Source organism: Euprymna scolopes, chromosome 3 (assembly GCF_053919585.1).
Source record: "Euprymna scolopes isolate OS-2025 chromosome 3, ASM5391958v1, whole genome shotgun sequence".
Taxonomy (NCBI): Eukaryota; Metazoa; Mollusca; class Cephalopoda; order Sepiida; family Sepiolidae; genus Euprymna; species Euprymna scolopes.
Genome location: NC_136484.1, coordinates 46,108,798 through 46,134,332, shown reverse-complemented (window position 1 = coordinate 46,134,332; position 25,535 = coordinate 46,108,798). Strand labels below are relative to the sequence as shown.

General features: G+C 32.3%; 1 protein-coding gene and 1 long non-coding RNA gene across 3 annotated transcripts in view; one reads left to right on the top strand and one right to left on the bottom strand.

Annotated features, from left to right (window-relative positions):
* The window catches only part of LOC145254685 (uncharacterized), a 147,177-nt gene that overhangs the window by 55,673 nt on the left and 65,969 nt on the right, over nucleotides 1-25,535 (top strand). The window lies entirely within an intron of this gene.
* Nucleotides 1-25,535, bottom strand: part of LOC145254672 (dolichyl pyrophosphate Glc1Man9GlcNAc2 alpha-1,3-glucosyltransferase-like) — a 174,517-nt gene that overhangs the window by 99,996 nt on the left and 48,986 nt on the right. For both annotated transcript variants that reach the window (XM_080113322.1, XM_080113329.1), the window contains exons 6-7: nucleotides 17,425-17,548; nucleotides 10,530-10,633 (exon numbers count right to left, since the gene is read on the bottom strand). In XM_080113322.1, the coding sequence (XP_079969448.1) occupies nucleotides 10,530-10,633; nucleotides 17,425-17,548 (228 nt within the window). The remainder of the gene's footprint in view (nucleotides 1-10,529; nucleotides 10,634-17,424; nucleotides 17,549-25,535) is intronic.

Genomic DNA, 25,535 nt, shown 5'->3' with positions numbered 1-25,535 from the left:
TAGTTCTTATAAAATTTCAAATAAAATAAAAGCTTTTTTTATTTTTTAATTTTGTGATTAAAAGTATGAACAAAGACTAATTGTGCCTTTTTTACAGTAGCACCCAGGGATAGAGCATTAAAAATTAGTAACAAAATACAGTATATAGTATATAATACATATGTATATAATCAAATAACATTATGAATAATACCATAAGGTGGGGCAAATATCGTAACCAGAATCCGGAAAAACATTGTATTTCATATCGTACCCTGAAAAAAAAAAAAAAAAAAAAATGTATCCTAGGGCCGCTGTATCTGTATAATTTTGTGAATTTTTATTGTATATTTTTCAATATTGTCGTTTTCTTATATTTTATTTCAATAAATCGCTTTACAATAGAAATATTGAAGAACAAGAAAAGTGAAGGAACTAGTTCCTCTTGTCACCACTTCTGGTAGCAGCCACACCGGAAGTTATGTTAACTGACTATAACCGCAAATAAAATAAATTTCAATAATGCAGCACTTGTATTGATTTTAATTAAATACCAATAAGAGATGTCAACTGCTAAAAAATAAACATCGTAATCATTTTTGTTTTCTAAAGTTCAAATTAATTTATTTAAAATTTTACAGTTTTTTTTAATGGCATATCAACCCTTTTTGGTTATTTAATGCTGAATCCAGTGATTTTAGAAAGAGTGTCTCTACTTCAAGTTCTTTACATATTCAAATATTTATACATGATATTTGTTGTTTTTGTAGAACATGATTAAGTTTTGCAAAAAAGCAAAGGAAAAAAAAAAAAAACAAGAAGACAATGACACAAATGTCTGGTGTATTTTAGATCAGAAAGCCAGTATCTTTAGATATCCTGATCTGGCAGCACTATATAAAATTTGACAGAAAAAAGACAGAACAAAGGTGAGTTGAAATAAAAATACTCAGAGTAGATTTCTATCAAAGTCTACCCTTAAACTAACTAGCTGATTTGATGAGTCAAGTTTCAAATTAATTTCAATCAGTTTTTACATCATTGATACTACTTCACATTATTGAATGAGTGTTGTTAGATATAATTCGAGTGGGGACCACTTGAAATAATATAAAATTAATGTTCATAAGAGGTACCCTGGTCCTTCAGTTTTTATGTTCAATGATAAACCAGCTTATTATTCTGAAGTGGTCTTGTTGGATGGCCGAGCTCAAATGACAGCCACCTTCTATCTATATATCTATAAAAGTGAGAATGTATGTGTGTGTGTGAGAACACTTCTCAACCTATATACTCCACAAATTTTGGATCTACAGACTTGGAATTTAGTATATAGGGTATTCAGACATATGGAAATTTAATCCATTTTCACCCAGAAAAGAGCTGATAAGGAGTCATAATTGAAAACTTGCATTTTTTTTTCCTAATCTGCTCTAGTGCGTGAAATTAAATATTTCTTTCTGTGCAAACACCTGTGGATTACATCTAGTCTTTTGTTTAATAATTTTTCTTTTGCTATTAATATATGGTAAGATTCTAATATACATAGGTTGCATCTTTTCGATTTGCTAGGTTTATATTTTTCCCCCTTATCAATTATTGACCATCTTAATTTATATTCAGTTTTATTTTTCTTTAATTCCTTAATCCATACCGCTAAAGTGGTTGAGTTTTTCTTTGTTTTTTTTTTCCGGTTGTTTTCGCTATTACTATTGGTTCTGTTTCTATTTTCGTTATAGTAGTTGTGGTTGTCACTATTGTTATGATCCTTTCTACCGTTGTTTTCATTTTTATTTACATTGTTGTTGTTTTCGTTATTTATGATGTTCTTTTCTTTCTCAGTTGCATTTTTAAACGATGCTAGGTGATTATGATATCTGTCCTTAAAGCAAGTTCTGGTGCTCCCTAGACATACTTTAGTTTCATTATTTGTTATAACTTCACATTTGTATACTACGTTTGAAGTTAAACAGTTCCCCCTCATTGGACATTCATTAGGGTCCGGGCAGTTACATTCTTTTACATTGTTAGGTTCATTTTCTGTCCTATTTCTGTTTTTCAAAAATTTGTTTAATTTTGTGTTATTTGAGCCAATTATGATATTTGTTAAGTTAGCAGACGTTGAGAAGGATAGCTTAACAGTGTTTTTATTAATTATGTTACTTAGTTTACTATCTTGCGGAAATTTTTTTTCTATAATTTGGTAAAAGTCCCTTGGGATGTTATTTTTTATATGGTGGCTGAACGGTGGATTGAACCACGTCTGGCTCTTCCTTCTATTTTTCTTTTTAACTTCTTTTTCAGTTTTATTATGGTCTATCTTTTCATTTTTCTTTTTTGTGTTTATTGTATGTTTTATTTTTTCATTTGTTTTTGCTCTTTTTTTCCTTTTTTATATTTCCTCATCGACATGTTGTAAGATATTACATTTGCATTGTTTATTGTTCTTTCTGTAGCTATGTTATTGTTTTGAGTTTCCTTAAATTTAATTTGTTCTTTATATCCTGATTTAGTTAAGGCTTGGTTGTAATATTCCTTGTTTTTATTGAATAATTCATTTTGTGATATTTTGGATATTCTTTTTGAGATGCTAGGTATAAGTGCTTTTTTCATACTATCTGGATGGTTGGACTTGTGATCTATGTAGAATATATATATATATATGTTTTTATTTTTTCAACCTCGGGATTCTGCTTAAATCATTACAAGTTGTTTCAATTGACAGAACGATAAAATTATCCTACCAATCTCATCAGACAATCCAATCCAAAATAGAAACATATTTAGCTCCACTCAATCCAAGCCAAAATAAAAACATATTTAGCTCTACTGAGCATTTCTCAGCATTACTGAGTACTGAGCATTTTTTCCCCTGTTTTTATTTTTTTTACCAAATATACCTCCTTATATATATATATATATATATATATATATATATTCTGTAGAAATATATTTTCTTATTATATATCAATTCTAATTTAAGAAGCTCAATGTAATTACAGAGCAATATGGAGAATAAATGACAAAAAGTTATATTCCAAAATTCATGATGTTGACTATCTTATAGTTTATTCCTTTAATTCAGTTGACTTATACAATTCTTGACAGTATCTGTTTCGTAGTGCAAAATCAATCACTTAATTATTATATCCATTAGTGAATCTATTTTGCCCATAACTCATCAGAAGAAATAGCAACAATCAATCCGTCAAAGAGTATTGAAATGTGTATTTGACATGGTAAAAATCCGAAAATTGGAAGAGAAGCTGCAGACACTTTTATATTTTTCCATTACACCATACTGAATTTTATACACACACACACACACACACATATAACTACTTCATTTACTCACATAAAATTAATATACGAAAGTATAGATTTATGCGTAAACTTTAAGTATTTACTTCAAAAGTGCTCAATACGTAGGTAGAGCTAGTTAGTTATAAAATGTATATGGCGATTAAGCTACACTGAATATTCCACGTTTCATCCATTAATCGCCATATACATTTTATAACTTACTATATACACACACACACACACACGCACGAACACACACACACACACAATTGAATACACATTAATCTTTACCATGAAGTGTAAGATTATGTCGGAATGTACAGATGCTAATTTGTGTAGACATGAAGCTGTTAACATACAGATCGACTGACGAAACATCATGTAAAATATTATCCTCTACTTGGTGGTTCAGTTGTCTGAATCTTCATTTTCAAATGCCTGACAAGATTGTAGGGGCAGTGCTATTTAGTTTTGCTTGTCACAGTGTCAGAGTTCTTTCCTTTCAAATGGTCATTTTAGTATGCAGATCAAAGTCAGGTTTATGGCTAGTAAAATAAATAACAATCTACATCGAAGATTGGAACACATGAAAGATGACAATATATTTGCACGAATAAACACAGCTGTCTTTTTTTTTTTTCATAGTGTTTGTGCCAGTCAAAGTAATATATTTGTATTGTGTTTATCTGGACTTTGTACTGTTTAGATAATCACACAGATGTTCACATGCTATTATACCGGTTGTGATACGAGCAACTGGCTTAATAAAAAAGAATCTTCAGAAATACTTAGAAGCAATCCCTGGAAGAGCAAGCTGTAACAAAATACAAATAGCAGCTATAAAAGAGCCCTCGGATATAAATTTAAATCATGACAGAATCAAGTGTTAGCTCCCTGTTATCTGTCTTGTTTTTACGGTGTCTCTTGCTGCGTTGATTAGTTTTTTGTGGTTTGCCTAAAGTATTTTTCTAATTCCTATTTTGTATCATTTACACTTCTATACTAACTTGTCCTCTTCCTCAGTCTTTCATTTTAACGTAGATCCGATCAACATAAGAGACTTTAGTAATAAGGCGTTCTGCATGATCACAAATATCCTTGTCTCCTAGTCAAGATGTTTTAGTTTTTCTTTATTCCAGCTTATGAATGACCTAGCGATATCTTCCTAGTGATATTTATACTTTTTTAGGTATAAACTCTTAAAACTTACTGAAGTAAAATAAATAAAAAGAAATATGAGGACGTGTGGTTGAAAAAAAAAAAAACAGGGAATTCTTAAAAAAAAAAAAAAAAGTAATAGTAAGCACGCCAGCGGCACTTGCCCTAGGCGGATTGAACCGACTTTCTCCAAAGGATAAAACCACAAGGGAATATCAAATTCACAAGCGGTCTCTAGTTGTATGTATATCCCCACCAGGGGAGATAACAATGTTAGGCTTTTGTGGTTCTTCTTCGTTAATGGTATCTACTCAACATCAAGAGAAAAAATAAATCAGAAGCAAAATGTTTTTTGCACAAGTCATTTTTTTTTAAAAACTTTTTAAATCATTATTATATATTGGGTCTAATATAATAAAATAATAAATATGAAATCTGCATTAATCAAAATATCACATTTAAGTCTCTTTTACGGCCGGGTAATACCGGGCAGCCTGCTAGTTATAAAATAATTGTAAAACAGGTTCAAGGATGCAACACTGTATCGATGGCATGGAGTTGTTGCTTGGTTGATAATGTGAAAACTATTGGAGATTCGTTTTTGGCCCCTGTCTAAAAGGGAGAAACTAGTGGTAGATACAAGGGTGAAATGATAGCTTTGTAGAGATACCGATTATTGTAAGATGTAGGCTTTGAATTCTATCTTACAGAGATTGAGAAGGGAGGATGCATTCATGTTGATGTACTTTCTATTACTGTAACAAAGCTGTTGACGTGTGTTAGCAGCAGCGTGACACATATGCAAATGACCAAGCTGGTACGCAATATGACGTCACAGTGAAGGAAAAGAAGGGAAAGAAAAGCGGAGAAAAGAATGCACCACGCGTTGAGAACCGGAAAAAAGCGTGTGCTGGCATAAGAGAAACATGTGGCCCATGGCGGCAAAAATTTTTTAATTCTATGTTCTGATGGCAGGGTTTTTGTTAACTATATGACGGAATGAGATGAGCTAAGAGACCTTCAAAGCAAGATGCAATATGTTCTTTTGGAAAGTACCATAAATAAATGCCTTTCATTTCAACTGAAAAAGCCAAGTCGAATTTCTTGGCTTTTTTTGTTTCTTTGCGATTGTCTCGACACAACGTGTGGGTTTGAATGTTAAAATGTAATAACACCAAGTGAAAATGTAACTACTACGTTGCACTACTGTAAAAGGCAAATCAAATCTCAAAGTTATTTGTTGTTCTTTTTATTGGCTTCTACTTATGCAGCCACGAAATGAAGAAAGAATAAAAAGTTCAACATCTCCATGACTAATTTTTTATTTAATTATTTGGACTATTATCCTCATCTTCTAGTTGTTTTTCACAATGTTTCGGCCAATTATTTCTCTGGCCTTCGTCAGGTAAACCGCGACGGGATAGGAATATCGAATCCTCCAACTACATCCACAGTAATTTACTCATCTCAAAATAATTTCAAACTAATTCAATAATATACCAATCGGTATGGACCTGACAATTGGAAGAACAATTGGATTTATGAAACAAAAAAAATCCAATCTTGATTGCCCTTTGGGGCCCATGGTGCGGTGGATAGATATGCGGAATATCTACGATTCCAGGTGAGCATTGAGAGAGAGAGGTAGCAGTTTTAATCCCACCCAAAGCTGGTCAGAGGATTAGTTGACCAAACCATGGTGAGATGACAACAGCTATTGAAGGCAGCAATTTCTGTGGATGTAGTTGGAGGATTCAACATTCCTATCCTGTCGCGGTTAACTGGACAAATCTCCAAAATAATTGCAAACTAATTCAATAATATCTCCGTGACTGCAACATCACCACTACATGACCATTTAAACAATGCTACAGATAATTAAAACAGTAAAAGAATCTTTTCCCTCTCTACGTTTTCTGGGTTATTTTTAAGTGGGCCATCCTGTAATATTCGTTTTTAATTCCTTTAAAAATTCCTCCTATACTGAGGTAATTATAAATTTGTTTGAACAAGTATTTTAACATGCTGAAACCATTTGTTTTTCATTGCCTGCAATTCTTCTGCAAGAATTCCTTCTAGACTGAGTTAATTATAAATTTGTCTGGAATAAGTATTTAAAAATCCTGAAACTATTTGTTTTTCATTATCTGCGATCTTTCCTTGTTTGAAAATCCCTTTTAGACTGAGGTAGTTATTAATTTGATTGAATGTAGTAACCCTTAAATTTTTTTCAGCATATGAAAATAATAAAAATGCAAGACTAATATCATGTTTAAATTATCAAAGTCTTAAAATAACGTTTCGCTGTTGTAGCCATTTTTAAGATGTGTGTATCTATGCATTGTTATTGTAATCTAGTACGAATCAATTACTGGTCAGATTTCCAGCAATTTTTCAATATTATTCACTTTTAGGTGAATTCATATTTAAAACGCAGTTTTTGTGAAATATATGAAGGGAACTACTTTTCTGTATGTGATTTCTCCCACCCACATATTTAATATAAATAATTGCAAAGTACAGCGTGACTCGGATATAAAAGAGATTCTATCTGGTCCCCAATTAGAACCTGTGTTAATGTATAGAAATTAGACCCGGATATTAGAGACTAAGATAGAGGTGAAACCCCGGATATAAAAGATCTTCTCTGGTCCCTGTCCTCCCCAATATAAGAGAGTTCATTTTGAGTGACAGTGCGATGTCTATCATAAATCAGTCAAACAGATGTGAGTTAGAGAGAGAGAGTGAAGTTCAATGACTTAATCTTGACCAGTCTAGAGACATGATGTGTCCAGTCTGTGTCTGTAGGAGACACCCTCTACCTTATGATTTTGCTTTGGGTGTCTAAGGGTAGCGCCACCCAGTTTTTTGCCACCTTTGCTTGTCGTTGTATTTATCACTTTCACTTTACCCACTGTTCTTTTGAATCAGAAGTTTGTTAATTTTGCCAGTGAAAACTGTTTACTTGCGATCATTGTAATTAGTAATGTCGGCATTCGTGTCTCAATGAAAAACTCTGAACTTTTCTGAACAGTAGGAGCTCATCGACGATGTCAAAGCAAAGAAACTAAAAACTGGGCGCTGCGATCAAAAAGTATGGAATCGGTTATTCAACTGCAGCAAAAATTCTCAAGAAAGGAGACGATCTCGGATCTTGCATGCAAATGAATGAAAACATTAATCGCAAACGAAAGTGCTAGTCTGTGCAGAAGGACGTTAACAAAGTGCTTACACAATGGGTTGTTAGTGAGGGCCCCCTGTACTAATCTAGGTGACTAGACCCCCCACTGTTTTCCGAGGAACCGAAAACAAGCAGGGCGATCCCTAATGTCATTAGGCAGAAAGCATTACAACTGGCCGTAAATCTTGAAGTTGATTTTGAACCAAGCAATGGCTGGCTCATGCGCTGGAAGCAGGCCAATAACGTTTCGTTCAAAATATTTCATAACAAATCAACAAATAAGTAACAAATGTTTAGCTGCAACTTTTGTGGATATGATCCAAAAGATGTTTGGAATTGTGATGAAATGGATCTTTTCTACAAAGCCATGCCGTCTGGATCTTTGTGATTTGCCAGCGATGAACAGTCAAATGGGACAAATGTTCCCAAAGACAGACTCACGATGCTTCAGTTCACAAACATGGACGGCAGTGAAAAGCAAGCTGTAGTTGTTGGTTCTGAAGTTTCTGAAAGTGACAAACCAATGCCAAATTCTCTGGCTGCATTGAATGTGCTTGACACTTTGATACTTTGAAGCAAAAAGCAGTAATCCTGATGGCGCATTGAAAATGATTTACGGATTGCATGAAAGTGTTCATGATGTTAAAAAGATTTCTGTACAATAAAAAATGACTGACTTTTTTAAGGAAAGGTAATTTTTGACTAAATTATTTGTGAAAACTGATTGAAAATGTATTTTTGTCTGTGTTTTTATGTCAATAACTGTTAAATTAACTAGTGTCCTGTACGTAATGATTATGAGTGTTCCCATACTTACCTAAAGAAAAAATACCAAACCCAGATATAAGAGACTCTTATCCGGCTCTGTCAACTTTCTTATATCCGGGTTACAATGCATATTATAACTGATTGAATTATTAATAATTTAGAAAACCAGTTCTTATGTCGTTTACCGCAAATTCATAAAAGAATTTAAAAAAATGAAATGAATTCAATATTTTTTTGTGAAAGAAAAACTTTTCTTAATACATATGGTAATCTGTTCAATAGCAAAGAATAAAATCTCAAAAATAAATAACTTTTAAAAGAAAAATGAGTTAAAATTAAGTTCTGTCTTTGTTTTTATACATTTATGTCAGCTGATATTTGTACTCGATGATGAATGCCCTGAAAATGTCTCTTCTGATTAATGTGTACCAGTTTAAAATATGCTAATGAATATATGTTAGCCATTTAAATTCACTTGTTAAAACTACTTTTGTCAGCAATCAACGTTTATAATATATAATTTTTATCCATCCGTAAAAAACACATTTTGTTTGCTTATTTCTCGAGAATGATAAATATTTTGTTATTGTTTGATAATTAAATCTTTGAATAAACTTTTTTGATTCTTAAAGAATTTCCTATAAATATCATTTCAATTTTAGAATGTTGCAAAATACAATAAATAAATAATTGTCTGAAACAAGTTTGGTAAAATTCAAACAAAAAAAAGGTTGTGTGATTAGAATTAGAGATCCTTATTTACAATGCCTCCCCACGGGACAGAGTTAGACACCAGGGTCGTTTTTTAATGTGGAGAAAAGGAACAAAAATAAAAATTGTCTCAGTCATGTAGGATTTCTCCTCCACTGACAGAGAACAAGAAATTGAAGTGCAGCATCTGAAGAACAGATACTACACTTTGATCTTGACCTGAAGGTCAGCAAGATCCTTAGTGGTCACGCTATGAAAATGTGAATCATAATTTATCTTAGTGAAATCACCCCATCCCACCCCATAAATACGAATAATAGGAAACACGTTTGCTTTTGCACTTAAGGGAACAGCACGGATACTAAAAAGAGCTCTCAGTTGGTTTCAATAAAAAGTGGAGCAATGTTGGCAGCTGGTTTGGTTGCCCCATACCCAGCATTACAATCTTCAAAGGAAAAAAAAAGAAAAAAAAAGAAAAAAAAAAAAAAGACAAAAGAAAAAAAAAGAAAAAAAAAAGACAAAACAAAACAAAAAAAACAATGTTTATTTTTTTTTCTTGCGATATGAGTTTAGGATAAAAAATTTTTCAATGTAAATGATTGAGAGAGAAAAACAAACAGTGAAAGTCTTACATTGTTATTCCAATGAAGATGTTTTCAAATGGTAAAAAAAATGTAGAAAAAAAAAGGGGGATAATTAAATTATTTCTGTTGAATGAAATATGATCAAACTGCTTATGTTATTTTTTTAGCTGTTGACGTTACAAATAGAGTTGAAACTGGCTATCAATCAGTGACAGAATATACCTTATTGTTTACTTATGGGTGTTACAGAATGATTTAATCTGATCAATGTAAAAAATTATGTATTGACTGGAAGTGAGCAATTTTGCATTGTGTGTTTTGAAGCTAATAAAACTGTCTGTATTGTTCACGATAAGCAGTTTGAAAATCTGTGCCATATTATAATATGTGTGTTTCTGAAAGTTTTCTGTTTTTATCAAAGTGAATAATGGCAAATGACATGTTAAATTTTATGGAACTGATTCTAAAACTGTTCAAAAATGCAATCGTTTAAAATGTGAAATGAATCTGAGCAGTCAATGAAATTGATGGAAGCAAAAAAACAAAACAAAAAAAAAACGGAAGGTAGAGAAGATAACTGAGTAAATAACATCTACCACCTGTAAATATGACTGATTTGGGAGAATGACTCTCCTCAGAAATATTATAGGAATTTACAATATTGAATAAGATTGACAGATAATATCCAGAAAACATGCATCAGATATTGGCATCTGTATTCCAATAATGTTTTTTTTCTAGAGGCGAAAAATCGTCTATTTTATTAATATAGAAACTAGCTAATATCTCTACCAGTGAATGTACTTGCATCCATATTTAACACATACATTAAAGATGATACCTACCAGATAAATGAAAGGTCCAAATGATATTGCAAAAACACCCAACACAACAAAGCCGAGGCTAAAAAATCTTCTGAAGGAAAACGAACGCCAAGAAATCTTTCCATCTGAAAATAACAAAAATTAAGATTTAAGCTTAAAAATAAAGAACTTACATCTTAATAACAGTAAGCACAAGCGCAATTATAAATACTAGTGAGACCTGTGGAAATTCCACAGGGGACTCATTCATATGTAATATATTGATGTTGGTATTCTGTAGATGTTCAGTGTAAATGGAGACACTCTGATATTATTGTAATTCTTTTGCTAAAACTGCAAAAGTATTTATCTAAGCTAGCATGAATGCCTGGCAAAGCCTGGTCGTAAAGTATGTTTAAATATATTTTAATTCTTGCAAATTTTGTATATATTATTATAGAGTTAATGCTTTATCGATTTTTATATATTATAAAGTTGCAATTTAAAAAAAAAAAAAAAAAATATCCATATGACTTGGGTGCATTAGCTTGAATCGAAACCGAAATAAAAACTTATGACAAAAATATATGTCCATATATAACTTGAGTCCCTTCAGCCATAATTGAAACCGAAACCAAAACTTATGAAGAATTGATAAAATTATTTATAAAAAAAAAAAAAAAAAAATAGATGACTTAAGTGCCATCAGCTATAATCGAAACCAAAACTTATGAAGAATTCTTGGGAAAATTATTTATGACAAGAAATGGAAGTACATAACAATTAAACAACCCGGATGTAAGCGTGACACAGAAAATAACACACATGCTATTGTATTAATATATAGACTAGCAGAACCTGTGGAAATTCCATAGTAGATGAAAATTTAAAAAAAAAAAAAAACACATCAGTAAAAAACATCTTATCTCATAATCAAGCAATTTGTTGAGATTGGATCATGCAGCATTAAAAACTTAAATCATGAAGCTCTGGATCTTCAGGTTCTGGTATCTCTGATGACAATTGCATCAATTTGATCAACTATTCTGATCTTATTCTCATCTCACAAGATTATGATCATGTGACAGTGTGGTAGACCTCATTTTTGAAATTCAATAACATAAACATTTGCAAATAGAATTCCTAGTACATGTCTGTCTTTAATGTATTTCAAAAGTTCAGCTAAATGTGCATTATACACACGTGATATAAAGTCAGGTCGATTTTATGTAAATTCTGATGAACCCAAGTTGTTTACTATTTCTTGGATTACATGTATATGTAAGGAACAGGTCTGATTTTCCATATTTACAGAAAACGGCACTTGTACAGTTTAATGAAGACATTAAAAAATGGAAACATTGAAAAAGTTTAAATTGTATGTATCCATTATAGAATGAAGTTCTCCGGAAAAAAATTTCACTTACTTTCATCAAGTAGTTTTTGTTTTACAGCAAAAAAAAACGATTTGTTATGATACCGAGCAAAAGGTTTGATTTTTAGGAAGAAAAGCTAGTAAAAAAGATGGGGACAGAGTGTCGGCGCTTTAACTGAAGTTATCTCCCCGTGGCGTGTTCTAAACTCCAAACAAAAATTTAAAATATTCCAAGATGTCTGCCTTCAACGCGCTCTCATAAAAACGTGTTTTCCGCTGTAAAAAAACAAAACAAAAAGAACCTACTCAATCAAATTAAGTGAAATTTTTTTCCGGAGATCTTCAGTTCAAAATGGATACATACAGTATAACCTTTTTTCAATATTTTCATTTTTTAATGTCTTTAATAAACTGTACAAGTACCCAGAAAACTGCTTGGTACTAATTGTTTTGTAATAATTTCAACATAACATACAAGTTATAAGTAATAATGTTTTCACCTGAAATGTGTAGGTTTAAAAGATCCCTAATCAACAAAAGCGCCCTATGATTGTAAACATTTCGAAATGGCACTTAAGTAGGTAATAATGTTTTCACCTGAAATGTGTAGATTTAAAAAACCCTTTAATTTAACCTATTTTGACATAACACTTGAGTAGATAATGTTTTTGCATCTTAAATGCGTTTGGATTTGGATTAATTTCAACACAACATGGCATGTAAGTAGATAATGTTTTCACCTGAAATGTGTAAATTTAAAAGATCCCTAATCCACAAAAACCCTATAATTTTACTTATTTTGACAAAATTTAAATAGGTACTAATGTTTTTACCTTTTTACCTGCATTGAAATTTGTACTAATTTCAACATAACATATAAGTAGGTAATAATATTTTCACCTGACATGCGTAGGTTTTTAATCCATAATCAACAAAACCATCCTATGATTTTACTTATTTTGACATAACTCTTTAGTAGGTAATGATGTTTTCACCTGAAATGTGTTGGAATTTTTACTAATTTTCGACGGGAATAAACACTGGTCACATGAAAGAGTCACAATATTTTTCTTGGTGTTGGTCACAAAGTAGGTGTTCAATTTAGTAGAATGTTATAATTGAAAAATGATTCCCAATGATAAAAGTCATAAAAATATTAAAAACAATTTTCTTTTTTTTAAATCTGTAATTGATGAGGTTAACGTCTGTGGGGGTTAATTTCCTAAATATCCACCCAATAAACAAATAATTTTAATTTTTATTTATCATATAAGCTTTTTATAGATTAATTTAATTTTTAGGGTCTAATTATTTGCCCCCTGCCCAAGTCAGTTGTAAAATCACCATTTGTTTTTGTTTTTTTTTACTCTGCTAATCAAGTAAAAAAATGGAACTTTTACTTGATTAAATAATTCGAAATAAAAAGATTTTTGTTTTAATTTATTTTTACTGTGCAGTAATTTAAATTACTAAACAAAAATATTGTAAAAATTAAATTTAATTTGTAAATACTATAAGAAAAAAAAAACAATGCAGTAACATAGATGCACGAACATCCAAATGATTTTTTTCTACTGTGCAATAATTTATATCAGTTTTAAATAAGTTAAACTTAAAAAAAAACATTAGAAAAATTTATTACAAGTCTTTATTAAGGTCACACAACAAACAAAATAATTTTAATTTTTAATTATCATATAAGCTTTTATGGATTTATTTAATTTTTGATGTCTAATTATCTGCTTAACCCTCCACCTAAAAAAAAAGTCAGTTGTAAAATCACCATTTTTTTTTTATTTTAGTAACCAAGGAAAAAATGAAATTTTTACTTGATTAAATAATTTGAAATAAGAAAAAGATTTTTGTTTTAATTATTTTTACTGTGCAGTAATTCATATCACTACGAAATAGGTAAAAAACAAAATACAAAGTCCATCACTACAAATTTAAAAAAATATTCCATCAAATTCGGTTCTTGAGTAAATAATTTGAAAAAAAATGATAGTATTCATGCATCTATGTTACTGCACTGAAATCGTTATTTAAAAAGTCATTCTCAACAGTTTTGTAACTATGTTGTACTTTCACCTAACAATTTAAAAAAAAATATTGTAAAAATTAAATTTAACTTATAAATACTAGAAAAAAATAGCGCAATAACATAGATGCACAAATATCCAAATAATTTTTATTTTTTAATTTTATTTACTGTGCAATAACTCCTATTTACTTGGCTCCCCACAAGGGCAGAGTTAAATACCAACTTTTTTTTGTTTTATTTAATCAAATTTTTATTAGCAATTTGGAATATTCCACTTTCCTTTTAAGGGATGTCAGGATGATAAAGGTCGAAGCAAATTAGTGTATTAATATATAGATAATCAGAGTGACACATCTAGCTTCAGTGGGCTCCCTAATTAAGGCCTCATTGGGGAGCAAATAACAGTATGTTATCACTAGGGCTGTGACAACAGCATATTCTTTTCATTGTTTTGACTCTTGAGTATATATCCGTTAATATCTTATATGTTTTTATATAGACGGATGTGATTCTCGGTTGATTAAGTGTGTCTAACTGCATCGGATATATACCCGAGAGTCAAAAGAATGAAAAGAATATTCTCTTACCACAGCCCAAGTTATAACTTGTAAAAACCAATTAAGTATGTACTCAGTTTTCTGATAAGCTTACTGCATTTATAAAATTTCATTTTTAGGATAAAGTATAGATAAAGACCCCAGCAGCCAAGACACTCAAATGGGGCACCTTTCAATCGACACCGGTTGACTGCCAATTCATGTGTAATTTGTAAACAAACATACACAGCCTGAATTGTTTATTCTATTCATTGATTTTAAATATTAAAGAAAGATTTGAAGAAAAGTGTGTCTGTGTACGTGTGTGTGTGTGGGGGGGTATATTTTTACGTACGGTGCGATTTTTCTGAGTGAAGGAGCTTCCCTTTTTTTAACAAAACTTTTCAAAAAACGAACGCAGATATGTTGCCTATTGAGTAATTTTTTGTTTTAAAATGAGTCAATTCTTTACGATTATTCAATTTAATTTTTTTTCAGGCATTTAAGAATATATTAAACTAGCATTTTCAGCCCGGCGTTGCCTGGGTGTTTAAATGTGTAAAAAAAAAAAAAAAAAAAAAAAAAAAGTGGTAGTAGGAAGGCAGGCTCAAACCTGTACCGTGAAGGAGCAAAAGAATGGGGGAAAAAACCTGACCTCTTTGCTGTTACGACCACCGCCAAACCGGAAGTGACGTAGGTTTAAATTAAGGCTAGACAATCGAAAGGAGAGGGTGACTTTCAAAAATATCGGCGAAAAAAGCGACCCCCCTCCTGTTTAAAAGTGCCCAGTTGAAGGTGAATTATTAATGTTTTTAGCTAATTTTTCGATATTTGTCGTATGAAAGGTTGAACTTTAAAACGATACTGGTCTTGGTAAAATCCGTCGCCTCTGTCGAGAGTCTTAGGCAAACATACATACATACATTTATATATTGGTAACTAAAAATTTTCCACCCAAACTGATCAAAAAGTTTGCCCTATCTCTGAATAGCCTTTATGTAAAATTTCAAATGTTTAGACCAGAAATTGTCTGAGTAATATGATAGAGACCGCAGAGGTCAATTTTTTAAAAACTTTGACCCCTATTATGACCCCTTAACATTTATTGTTTCGGGCTCAAATCAAGTTATTAAGTTAGATCCATGTCCAAGGAACCTATATCTAAAAATTCAAGTGTTTAGGCCCCAAATTGTCAGAGGAGTTTGGTAGAGTTCTCAAAAGTCAAATTGTTGAACTTTGACCTCTTAACAGCCATATTTCTGGCTGAAAACCGATCAAAAAGATTTTCCCAAATCTCAGTACCCTGTATATCAAATTTCGAGTCTGTAGACTAAAAAGTAACAGAGTTATTGCGTAGGGAAATGTGTACACACGTTCACTTTTATAGATAGATTAAACAAAAATATATACGTATACATAAATATGAAAACAATTTTGTGTTTACTGTAAACTTTTTATGCAAATATTATGCAAGCATAAATCATGTAGAATATCTGCATGAATACACGTTAACTAAAGATTCCATAAGAAAACCGAAAAAAACTAATAGGGAATTAATTAAAGTGAATGTTTAAAAGAATATGCAAATTAGCTAGATCCTTTGCTAGTGAATGCAATTTCACAACCCATATATAAGAAAATTGTATTTTCTTTTTAAATAAATAGAAAAGAAGGTTTTTAATATGAATATCGATACGCACAAAAGAAAAACGAATTTATAGGAGTATAGATATGTATTTTTAAATGTAGGCTGTGATTAAATTTTTTTCTTGGTTCTCATGTACTTTTTGTTTCCCTGTTTCTATTCTCGTTTTTTCTTGCTCGCATGCCCCGATTCCAAATTTATAGCAGTGGGTCAGCATCAATGGACTTAAACAAATTAATTTTTTTATTTTTCATAAAACGGTCAATAACAATACTTTTTTTTTTTAAAAAGTTTAACCTATTTCAAACTGATAAAAGTTATTGCACAGTAAAAAAAATTAAATTAAAACAAAAATCATTTTCCTTATTTCGAATTATTTAATTAAGTAAAAATTCCATTTTTTAATTTTTATTTGATAACTAAATTAACAAAAAATATTCTAACAAATCTGAAGGTTCTCATGGACCTTTCCATGGAATTTTTATTTGATTAAATAATTCGAAATAACAAACAGGAGAACCATTGATATGTTACCGCACTATTTTTTAAGTTAAATTCAATTTTTACAATTAGCTGAAAACCAGTCCGGGAACAAAATTGCCCTGTTGACATATTTCCTGACATTATGTGACAACAAACTGTCAGAATTTCTTTTCAGTTGCATTTCGAGAAATTCTTATTCTAATGCAATCAATCTCACAAAGTTAAGACAGACTTTCTTTAAAGATTTTCTTTTCATACTATTTCCGCAAATCACTACCTATATACTTCCCGCTCTGTCCATATTTAAAAAAAAAAAAAAAACAACAACAGCAACACAGTAGTATTCACCCTAAGCAGCTTGGACCGATTTTCTCCAGATGGAAATAGTTACTATCGGATATTCAATTCACAAGCAATCCCCAATCACATGTATTTTCCGATCAAGGGAGATGACAACATTAGGTTTCATAGTTCTTGTAGGTAGATGTCCACACCCTTTCACCTACAGCGTCTGGTATTCTCAATGGTCGCCTATCAACCTCTATGTTGCTTAACTTTGGTGATCTAATGAAAACCCATATGTCAGTGTGATTATGCATAGTGCTCAGCAAAATAAAATAAAAACTATGTAAGATTAAAATTTTTTTACTACTAAGTTACCACTTATAAAGGCTAAAAGCCACTTAAAGCATAAGATTTAATGAGATGGATGGCATGTAAGTTGAATGATGAAAAATATTATGAGAGGATTGAAAATGATGAATGCAATGTAAAAAATTTGATTCTTTGTAATTATATAGCTTTTGACGTTTCATTATATTACTGAAAATAAGTTAACAAAAAAATTGAATGCTTACCAAAGTTCGATTGAAAGCAATAACACCTGAGCAGGTAGACAAAATAGGCAGGTGAGATGTACAGGAAGATATGTTTGAAGTTTAACAGGACTGCAAACCAAAAGGCACCTTGGAGAGATTTGCCCTGTTCAAAAAAAAAAAAAAAATCAAAACAAAATAAAACTTTGATAAAAGATTTATAGCTCAAGGTCATACGAAATCAATGCAGTTAGAATATTATGGAAAAGCTATAAAGCCATTGAATAAAATAACACAAAAAATATCTTTAATAAATTGAAAAAATAAGCCCAAGTTATTTTTTAAAGCAATTAAACAAAAGTATCAAAGCATAGAGTTGAATGCCGCCATACATGACTGGGAAAATACTAGGTGCCTTCAATAAATTTCCAGATTTTTTGTACCAACATTCAAAACTGTTGTAGACTCTTAAAAATTCGGTATGTTATTGCTATACATCTTATGAGATCACTAATCAATTTTTACGATTTCAGGTTCAAATGAACAGCTATAGCAGAAATTGGAGCTGGTGAATTTCAAAAACGAAAACGACATGAGGACACTTTGAAAGAACGATATGCAATAAAATTCTGATTTAAACTTTGAAAAAATGCCACAGAAACATATGGAGTCCTTCAAGACTGGTTTGGGTGCATCTTTCATGAATCTAGCATCAGTTTTGGAGTGGCATAAGAAATTCAAGGAAGGCAGGGAGTCTGTGAGAGATGATGAGACGTGTGGGAGGAGTAAAGAAGTCAGAACATCAGAGTTTATTAGCCAAATAAAAAATTTCATAGATAAGGACAGACAATAAACAAGGAATGCTATGTTGAGGTTTTAAGGGCATTAAGGAAGAGATTCGGTCGGAAGAGGCCAGCAATCTTCTAATCGGGTTAGTGGCATTTCCACCAGGACAATGCACTAGTTCACAACTCCATCATTGTCACAGACTATTTAACCAAGATGGGCATCAAGACAGTTCCTCACCATCTCTCTAGTCCAGACCTTACTTCCTGTAACTTTTGATTATTCCCTAAGTTCAAGGAAAACCTAGAGGCTGTCATTATGAGACACTTGAGGAGATTAAAGAGGCTGTGATGAGAGTCATTGACACACTCTCACAAGAGGACTTCCATGGTCCTTTTAGTAGTTGGAATGGTACAACAAGTGAATTGCAGCCAGAGGTGATTACTTTGAAGGGGGACTAGAGTACGGTCAATAAAAGTGCCTATATGAAAAAAGTTTGGAAACTTATTTAAGGCACCTCGTTTGTCATTTTTTTTTAGTCAAAAAGTTCATTGCTTCAATTTTTGAGATTGAATGTCTAGTAAATTTGTCTACAGCAATTCATTTATAGGGCGATCCTTCTCCCCCATGTCATCCATGGAATTGTTAATAAAATTCATAACCCTTTCAGCAATTCGACCACATTTTGTACAAATGAATTCCAGTCTATCTCCGATTTGTCTACTAAGTATCAAATGTTGTCAAAGACTTGATCTCCACAGACTTGATCTCTGACAGCATCTGCCTTTGATGGATTCTATGTTGCTGCTGTGTGGATAGGAATACTAATTCAAGCTCTCAACTAAATTTCCGACTATTTCTGTCCATATTTCTCCAACACCATCTATGATAATTTGGGCATGTCGTTTAATGTCTGGAGAGAGAGAGAGAGAGAGAGAGAGAGAGAATGGTCATCTACAAGGTCTTTCTCTCTCCATCAGGGCTCTACGGAAAAATCTATCTTTAGTTCATCTTTGACAAATATTTTCGTCTATTAGCCAAATAGAAAAGTTACTAGCTATACCCACGTTATTTTTGGAATATGACATCTTCGTTCCGTAATGAGTATATACACCATAAAAATTTTTCTGTATTTTTATTTTAAAATAAGTGTAATTCTAAATATGAACCGAATTTTATGTTGAAACTTGAAGGTATAAAAATTTAAATTTCTTCAGATGTTTTTTAAACAGTCTTCGTTAAAAAAAAAGGAGTATATTGTTCTATGAAACTTTTATTAAATAATTTGACCTTGCTTGTTTTAAAATAAAGGTGGATTTTTTAAAAGACATTTTTTACTAAGTAATGAGCTTTTTTAAAAGACATTTTTTACTAAGTAATGAGCTTTAGTGAAAGAAACACAATTGTCAAACGATAAGTATTTTATTATTCATAGTCGTCATTTGGAAAAATCATTTGTAAAAGCGACTATCTTACTCGAAATGTAAAGCCCTGCCCATTCTCTACCTGGTCAGTACAAATGTGCTGGTGAGTAGTTGAAAACCTGCATCACGATAATCAAAGATGACCTGACAGCACTATCAGGCCATAAAGTAGCTGGTCTTTGACTATAGAATCAAAATTGCCTAGCTATATTGTGATCTAGCTCAGGATTGACAAAATGAGCTACAATGATCAGAGATGATGTACTTGCTTGGGAGGAAGCCAGCAACACCTAACCATGGTGATGAAGTAAATATTCACTAGATAGTTGCATGTTTAGTGTAGCATAGTTGCAATGCGTGCGAATGGAAGATTTGCAGCAGGTGAATATTATTTAACAAAGAGAGGAGTAACCACACAGAAGATTGGAAATATATCTCATCTGAAGAGTAAGCTACCCAGAATTTCATTTGTTCACTTGATGTTTTCAGATAAAAGTAGGTAGGATCGCCCAGTTTCCATTATCTATTAATCAGTCACAGAGGTATAAGATCAGGCACTCATCAGAGACATCATGTGCTTGGCCTTGTTTTTTAACTATCTCCTCATTCCCAATTTCTTTTTCTCTCACAAACTGAGCAAATTGGGTTTGCTTGCATGCTGCTTATGTTCGCTCGACTTATCTGGGCCACTCTTGTCCGAGAGAGAGAGAGGGTACAGGCTTGACAGTTTGTCTGGCTGCTTTTTCTAACTGACAATACAGGAGCCTTAATTCTCTGGTATCACTTAGAGCAGCTGCTCCATCATGAGTTGTAGAATATAGGGATAGCTGTAGTGACCTGTTGTGCATGGAAAGGGACTCTGCAGTTATCTCCACTGGGCATTCTTGAGATTACAATCTTCAAGACTCGGCTAATAGTCTACTTGTGTATGCATATTTAGTATCAAAACTGACCGACTTTGCTAACACCAACCTGAAATTATGTAATGACATCTCAAATGAAATAACATACCAAATAAAAATCATGATCAAACCAGACAACCACCCAAACAAAACCAATTCGCCCAACTTCGAACAATACTGTTTTAAGCATTTAATAGATTTCTATTTCTTTCAGCTGACATCCCCTACAATAGAGATTTTGTACTTTTCTGTTACCAAAACTGATATTTTTTGGCCCCTTAAATCTTTTCCATGATGATGCTGATGTGTGGTTGCAGTATTGGAAAGCCCCCAGAAAGAGGAAAGTTCTACTCTCAGTTTGTGGAAAAGAAGTCTATTTCTTTTGAGGTTGTTCAGAAGTTTTGTTACTTTAGTTATACTATTAGAGCACAAGGAATAGCAGTGCATTTGCAAGAGTTAGGTTGGTTGGTTGTTTTTGTTTTACGGCATATCAACCCTTTTCAGGTTATTTAATGCCGAATTTTGAACAATTTTTCAATAGAGCATATTTTTTTTTTTTTTTAAGTCAGTTTCTATTTAACCCATAGTTGGGACCCTAACAGGTACTACCAATCCGGGTTAGAGTGGACCTGGGAGCAATGGCAATTAAAGGGCGGTTCCACACTCCCCAAAGCCCGCAAGCTGGGGCCTCACCATCGGATATAGTTTTAGGTCATATCCAGGACTGCAAGAGTTAGGAGTGCATAAAGTATATTCAGGGAATTTTTGATATTACTAACCAGCAGAGTGTTATCACTATCAACCGACAGAAGAATTTATCAGGTATGCGTACATAGTGTGCCAATGTATTGAAGTGAAATCTGGTCAGTAATAGTAGAGTACATGCATTGCATGGGAAAAAAAAATAAGGGAATGATATAATAAATACGAATCTGAAAAACAGGCTCAGATCTGAATACTTGAGGAAGTTTAAATAGGGATATGTGTTCAGAAAAGGAGACTTCCATAGTAAGCTACATTGAAAGAATGGACGAGAGTTCTTGGGTTAGTAGATGAAGAACAGTTGAGCTTGCAGAGAAAAGCCACGGAAAACATGGAAGGAAGTGATAAGGATGAATCTGAGAAGAAAGAAGGATAAATAAAGACCTGGCCAGAGATAGAATTATTTGGAAGTCAATTTCTAAAAGTCATTCAACAAATGTTAGCATGTGAAGTGGACATTAATCTGAATATGACGATGGTGGACAAAGGGTAAATAAAACGAGAAGTGGCAGCAAGATACAATCAAGATGAGGACAGCACTCCAAAATGAGTAAATAACAAAAGGTTTGCCGTATAAATATAAGAACATACGACGTGGTTAAGAGTTTTGAATTTTTTATAGTTAATTATAAACGTGATCGATATTTCTCTATAAGTTTTACGTGTTGGCAAATAAGCATTTGCACAAAGCAGGAGACGCTAGACAATCTGTCCTGATTTAGGTTTACAATCAATTTTCCCCATCTCAAGTCAGATTGATTGAAAACTCAGAAAGTAGATGATTTAGATGCAAATGGTAGTTCCATAAATTTTCTCTAAATGTTGCTAAAAAAAAAAAAAGAAAAAAAAAAGTTTTTTGGATTGGAGTAGAAGGTCTTTTTTTTATGTAAATATTATTGTTGCTTTTTAAGCCAATTGTTTACCTTTACTTTCATTTTTTTTTTTTTTTGTAATTTATATGAATTGCACAAAAGTTTACCACCAGAACAATGGAGAAGAAGTTGTTCACCAAGGTACACAAAGGAAGCTAGGATTGTTAATCATGGTGTGACAGACAAAAGATAGGACATTGTTTAATATATTCTAGAGTTAGTTTTAAGAGTCACACAGAGTTTTGTGACAGTTTATGACAGTTAAGAACAGTTTATGGGAATCTCAGGTTTGCGACAGTTAAGGACAGTTTCCAGCTAAGACAGTTGAATGCAAGTTGTGGGACAGAGCAGATCAAAATGAGCTCATGTCAACTGATGAACACAGAAGAGTAAATGTGGACCACAGCATTTAGATGGTCAATGGTATCACACATGCACTCAGAGAAAACCAGATTGGATGATAGATTAGAGTTTGTAAAAATATAAAAACATGATTTCGTTCAATTTAATTTTGACTATCTATATATATAGTTCAGAATTGTCTGGCTTTAAAATTGCTCCAGTTCTCTTCCCGTCAATATAATTTTACTGAAATAAAATAATGGATTAATTGATTACTTTTCTTATTTAAGTAATATTTCTTTGGCTATTATAAATATTTGCTTAAACAAACTTATTCGTGTCATTTAGATATTTTGGACGACTGATCTCATCTTAGTATTATTTGCACAATGTTATTCTTCAGGTGTAATTTTTCGAATTTGGGAATATTTCTGTCCAACTTGGGAATGTACACCAAATTTTGAATGTTTGTTTGTTTGTTTGTTTTGTTTTACGGCATATCAACCACTTTGGGGTCATTTAATGCCGAAAGGTTCGTTATGTTGTGTTAAATATTGGTTTGTTCTTCTTAAGGTTTTTTTTTTTTTTTTTTTTTTGTGGGGGGGGGTCTTTCCTTATATTTTTGAGTATATTTTAGTTTCTTTCAGAAAATTGATAATTTTTTGGGGATCAATCTTGTTTAATATTGTTTTCAGATTTTTTTCTTGGTAATACTTTGTTCGGATTTGTTCAAGGTCAATGCAGTTTGTCAGTATATGGTGTATTGTGTAGGGTTCTTGACACGTTATACAGTTTGGTGTCTCCTCCCCTTTTAGTAGATGTGAGTGGGTGATGTGAGTGTGACCTATTCGCAGTCTGGTCATTACTACCTCTTCCTTTCTTGTTAACTTTTTGGTGTCTCTCGTTCCAATATTTGGTGTTATTTGGAATAGTTTGTTTTTGGTGCATGAGCTCCAGTTTTCTTGCCATTTTCTCTTCAAAAATGTGTTTATTTTAGTCTTTAGGTCTGTATAGGGGATTTTTCCACTTATGTGGTTTTGTTGCAGAGTTTCCTTTGCTGCCTTATCTGCTTGTTCATTCATGTATATGCCGATATGGCTTGGTATCCAGCAAAAGATAATGTTTTTTTTCATGGTTATGGCATCTATTTTGTTTAGCAATTTTGTAATAAGTGGGTTTGTCATTTTTTTTTCTTTTAGAGATATGAGTATTGAAAGTGAGTCAGTAAATATGATATATTTTTGATGGTCATCATTGGTTATTATATTCAGTGCCAAATCTATGGCTGTTGCTTCTGCGCTGAAAATAGAAGATTCGTTTGGGAGTCTTTTCTTTAGTTTTATTTTTTTTGTGGATGGCTGCGCATCCTACTTTATCTCCATCTTTTGATCCGTCAGTGTAAATTTGTGTATATTCTTTGTATGTATTCTGGATGATAAGTAGTTCTTCATGGAAGGTTGATGGGTGGGTTTTCGTTTTGGGATATTTATTTAATTTTAATATTATGTGTGGTTGTTTGATCATCCAGGGTGGAGTTTTTGATTTGTTATATTTATGTATTTTTGTAATGTCCATTTGGGCTTCTGTGAGAAGGTTTTTTATCCGGAGGCTGTAGGGCTTGATATCTTCTTTCTTGTTGAAGAGATGTGTGTATTGTGGGTGAAGGGTACATTGATATGCAGGATTTGTTGGACTTGATACCAGCTTTAGGTAATATTGTAGCGCTAACTTCTGTCGTCTTAGAATCAGTGGGGGCTCGTGGGCCTCTATATAGAGGCTTTCTACTGGAGAGGTTCTAAATGCTCCCAAGGCTAATCTTAATCCTTGATGGTGGATTGTATTTAGTTCTTTTATGTAGGACTTCCTTGCTGCTCCATAGATGAAGCATCCATAGTCCATTTTAGATCTGATTAGAGTTTGGTATAATTTTAATAATGTGACTTTGTCTGCACCCCAATCGGTGTGTGCTAGGACTTTGATCAATTGCATTGTCTTTTGGCATTTTGCTTTTAAATATTTTATATGCGGTATAAAGTTCAATTTTTTATCAAATATAATACCTAAATATTTATGTTGGTCGGTAAGTGGGATGTTCTTGTTATCCAGTTTCAGGTTGGGGTCGTGGTGGAATTTTCGTAATTTGCAAAAGTGGATGCATTTAGTTTTTTCCTCTGAGAATGTAAATCCATTTTCTATGGCCCATTTGTTTATTTTATTCAGACAGAGTTGTAGTTTGCGTTCGGCTGTTTGTATATATTTAGATTGGTAGTATATAAGTAGGTCGTCCACGTATAGGGCATTTTCAATTCCTGGGTCTATGTTTTTTATGATATTGTTTATTTTAATGTTGAAGAGGGTGACAGACAGGATACTGCCTTGGGGGACCCCCATTTCTTGATCTTTTTGGACTGAATAAGTGTTGTCCATCCGTACTTGGAAGTTTCTATTTGTTAAGAAATTTCTGATAATTTCTGGCATTCTACCCCTAAGTCCTAGTTCATACAGGTCTTTTTGGATTCCGTATTTCCAAGCGGTGTCATACGCCTTTTGCATGTCAAAAAAAATTGCTATTAGATGTTCTTTTTTTGCAAATGCTTCTCTTATGCGTGTTTCCAGTTTTATTAAGTGATCGGTGGGGCTTCTATTTTTCCTGAAACCCGACTGGCTTTCTGTAATTAGATTTTTGCTTTCCAAGTACCAATTTAATCTTTCGTTAATCATTCTTTCAAAAGTTTTGCACAAACAACTAGTTAGTGCAATGGGTCGGTAGTTTGTTGGGTTTGTATGGTCTTTTTTTGGTTTGGGTATTGGGATTACTGTTGCCTGCTTCCAGTTTTTTGGAATGTTGTTAGTTATCCATATCTCATTGTAAATTTGTAATAAGTAGTCCAGTGATGGTTTTGGTAGTTTTTTGAGGAATTGATAATGGATCTCGTCGGGGCCGACTGCTGTATCGGGAGATTTGTTTATTGCCTCCTCTAGTTCTGCACTGTTGAATAATTGATTGTAGTTTTCTTCATTTTTTGATTTGAAGTTTATTTTTATTTTTTCTTCATTTTTCTTTA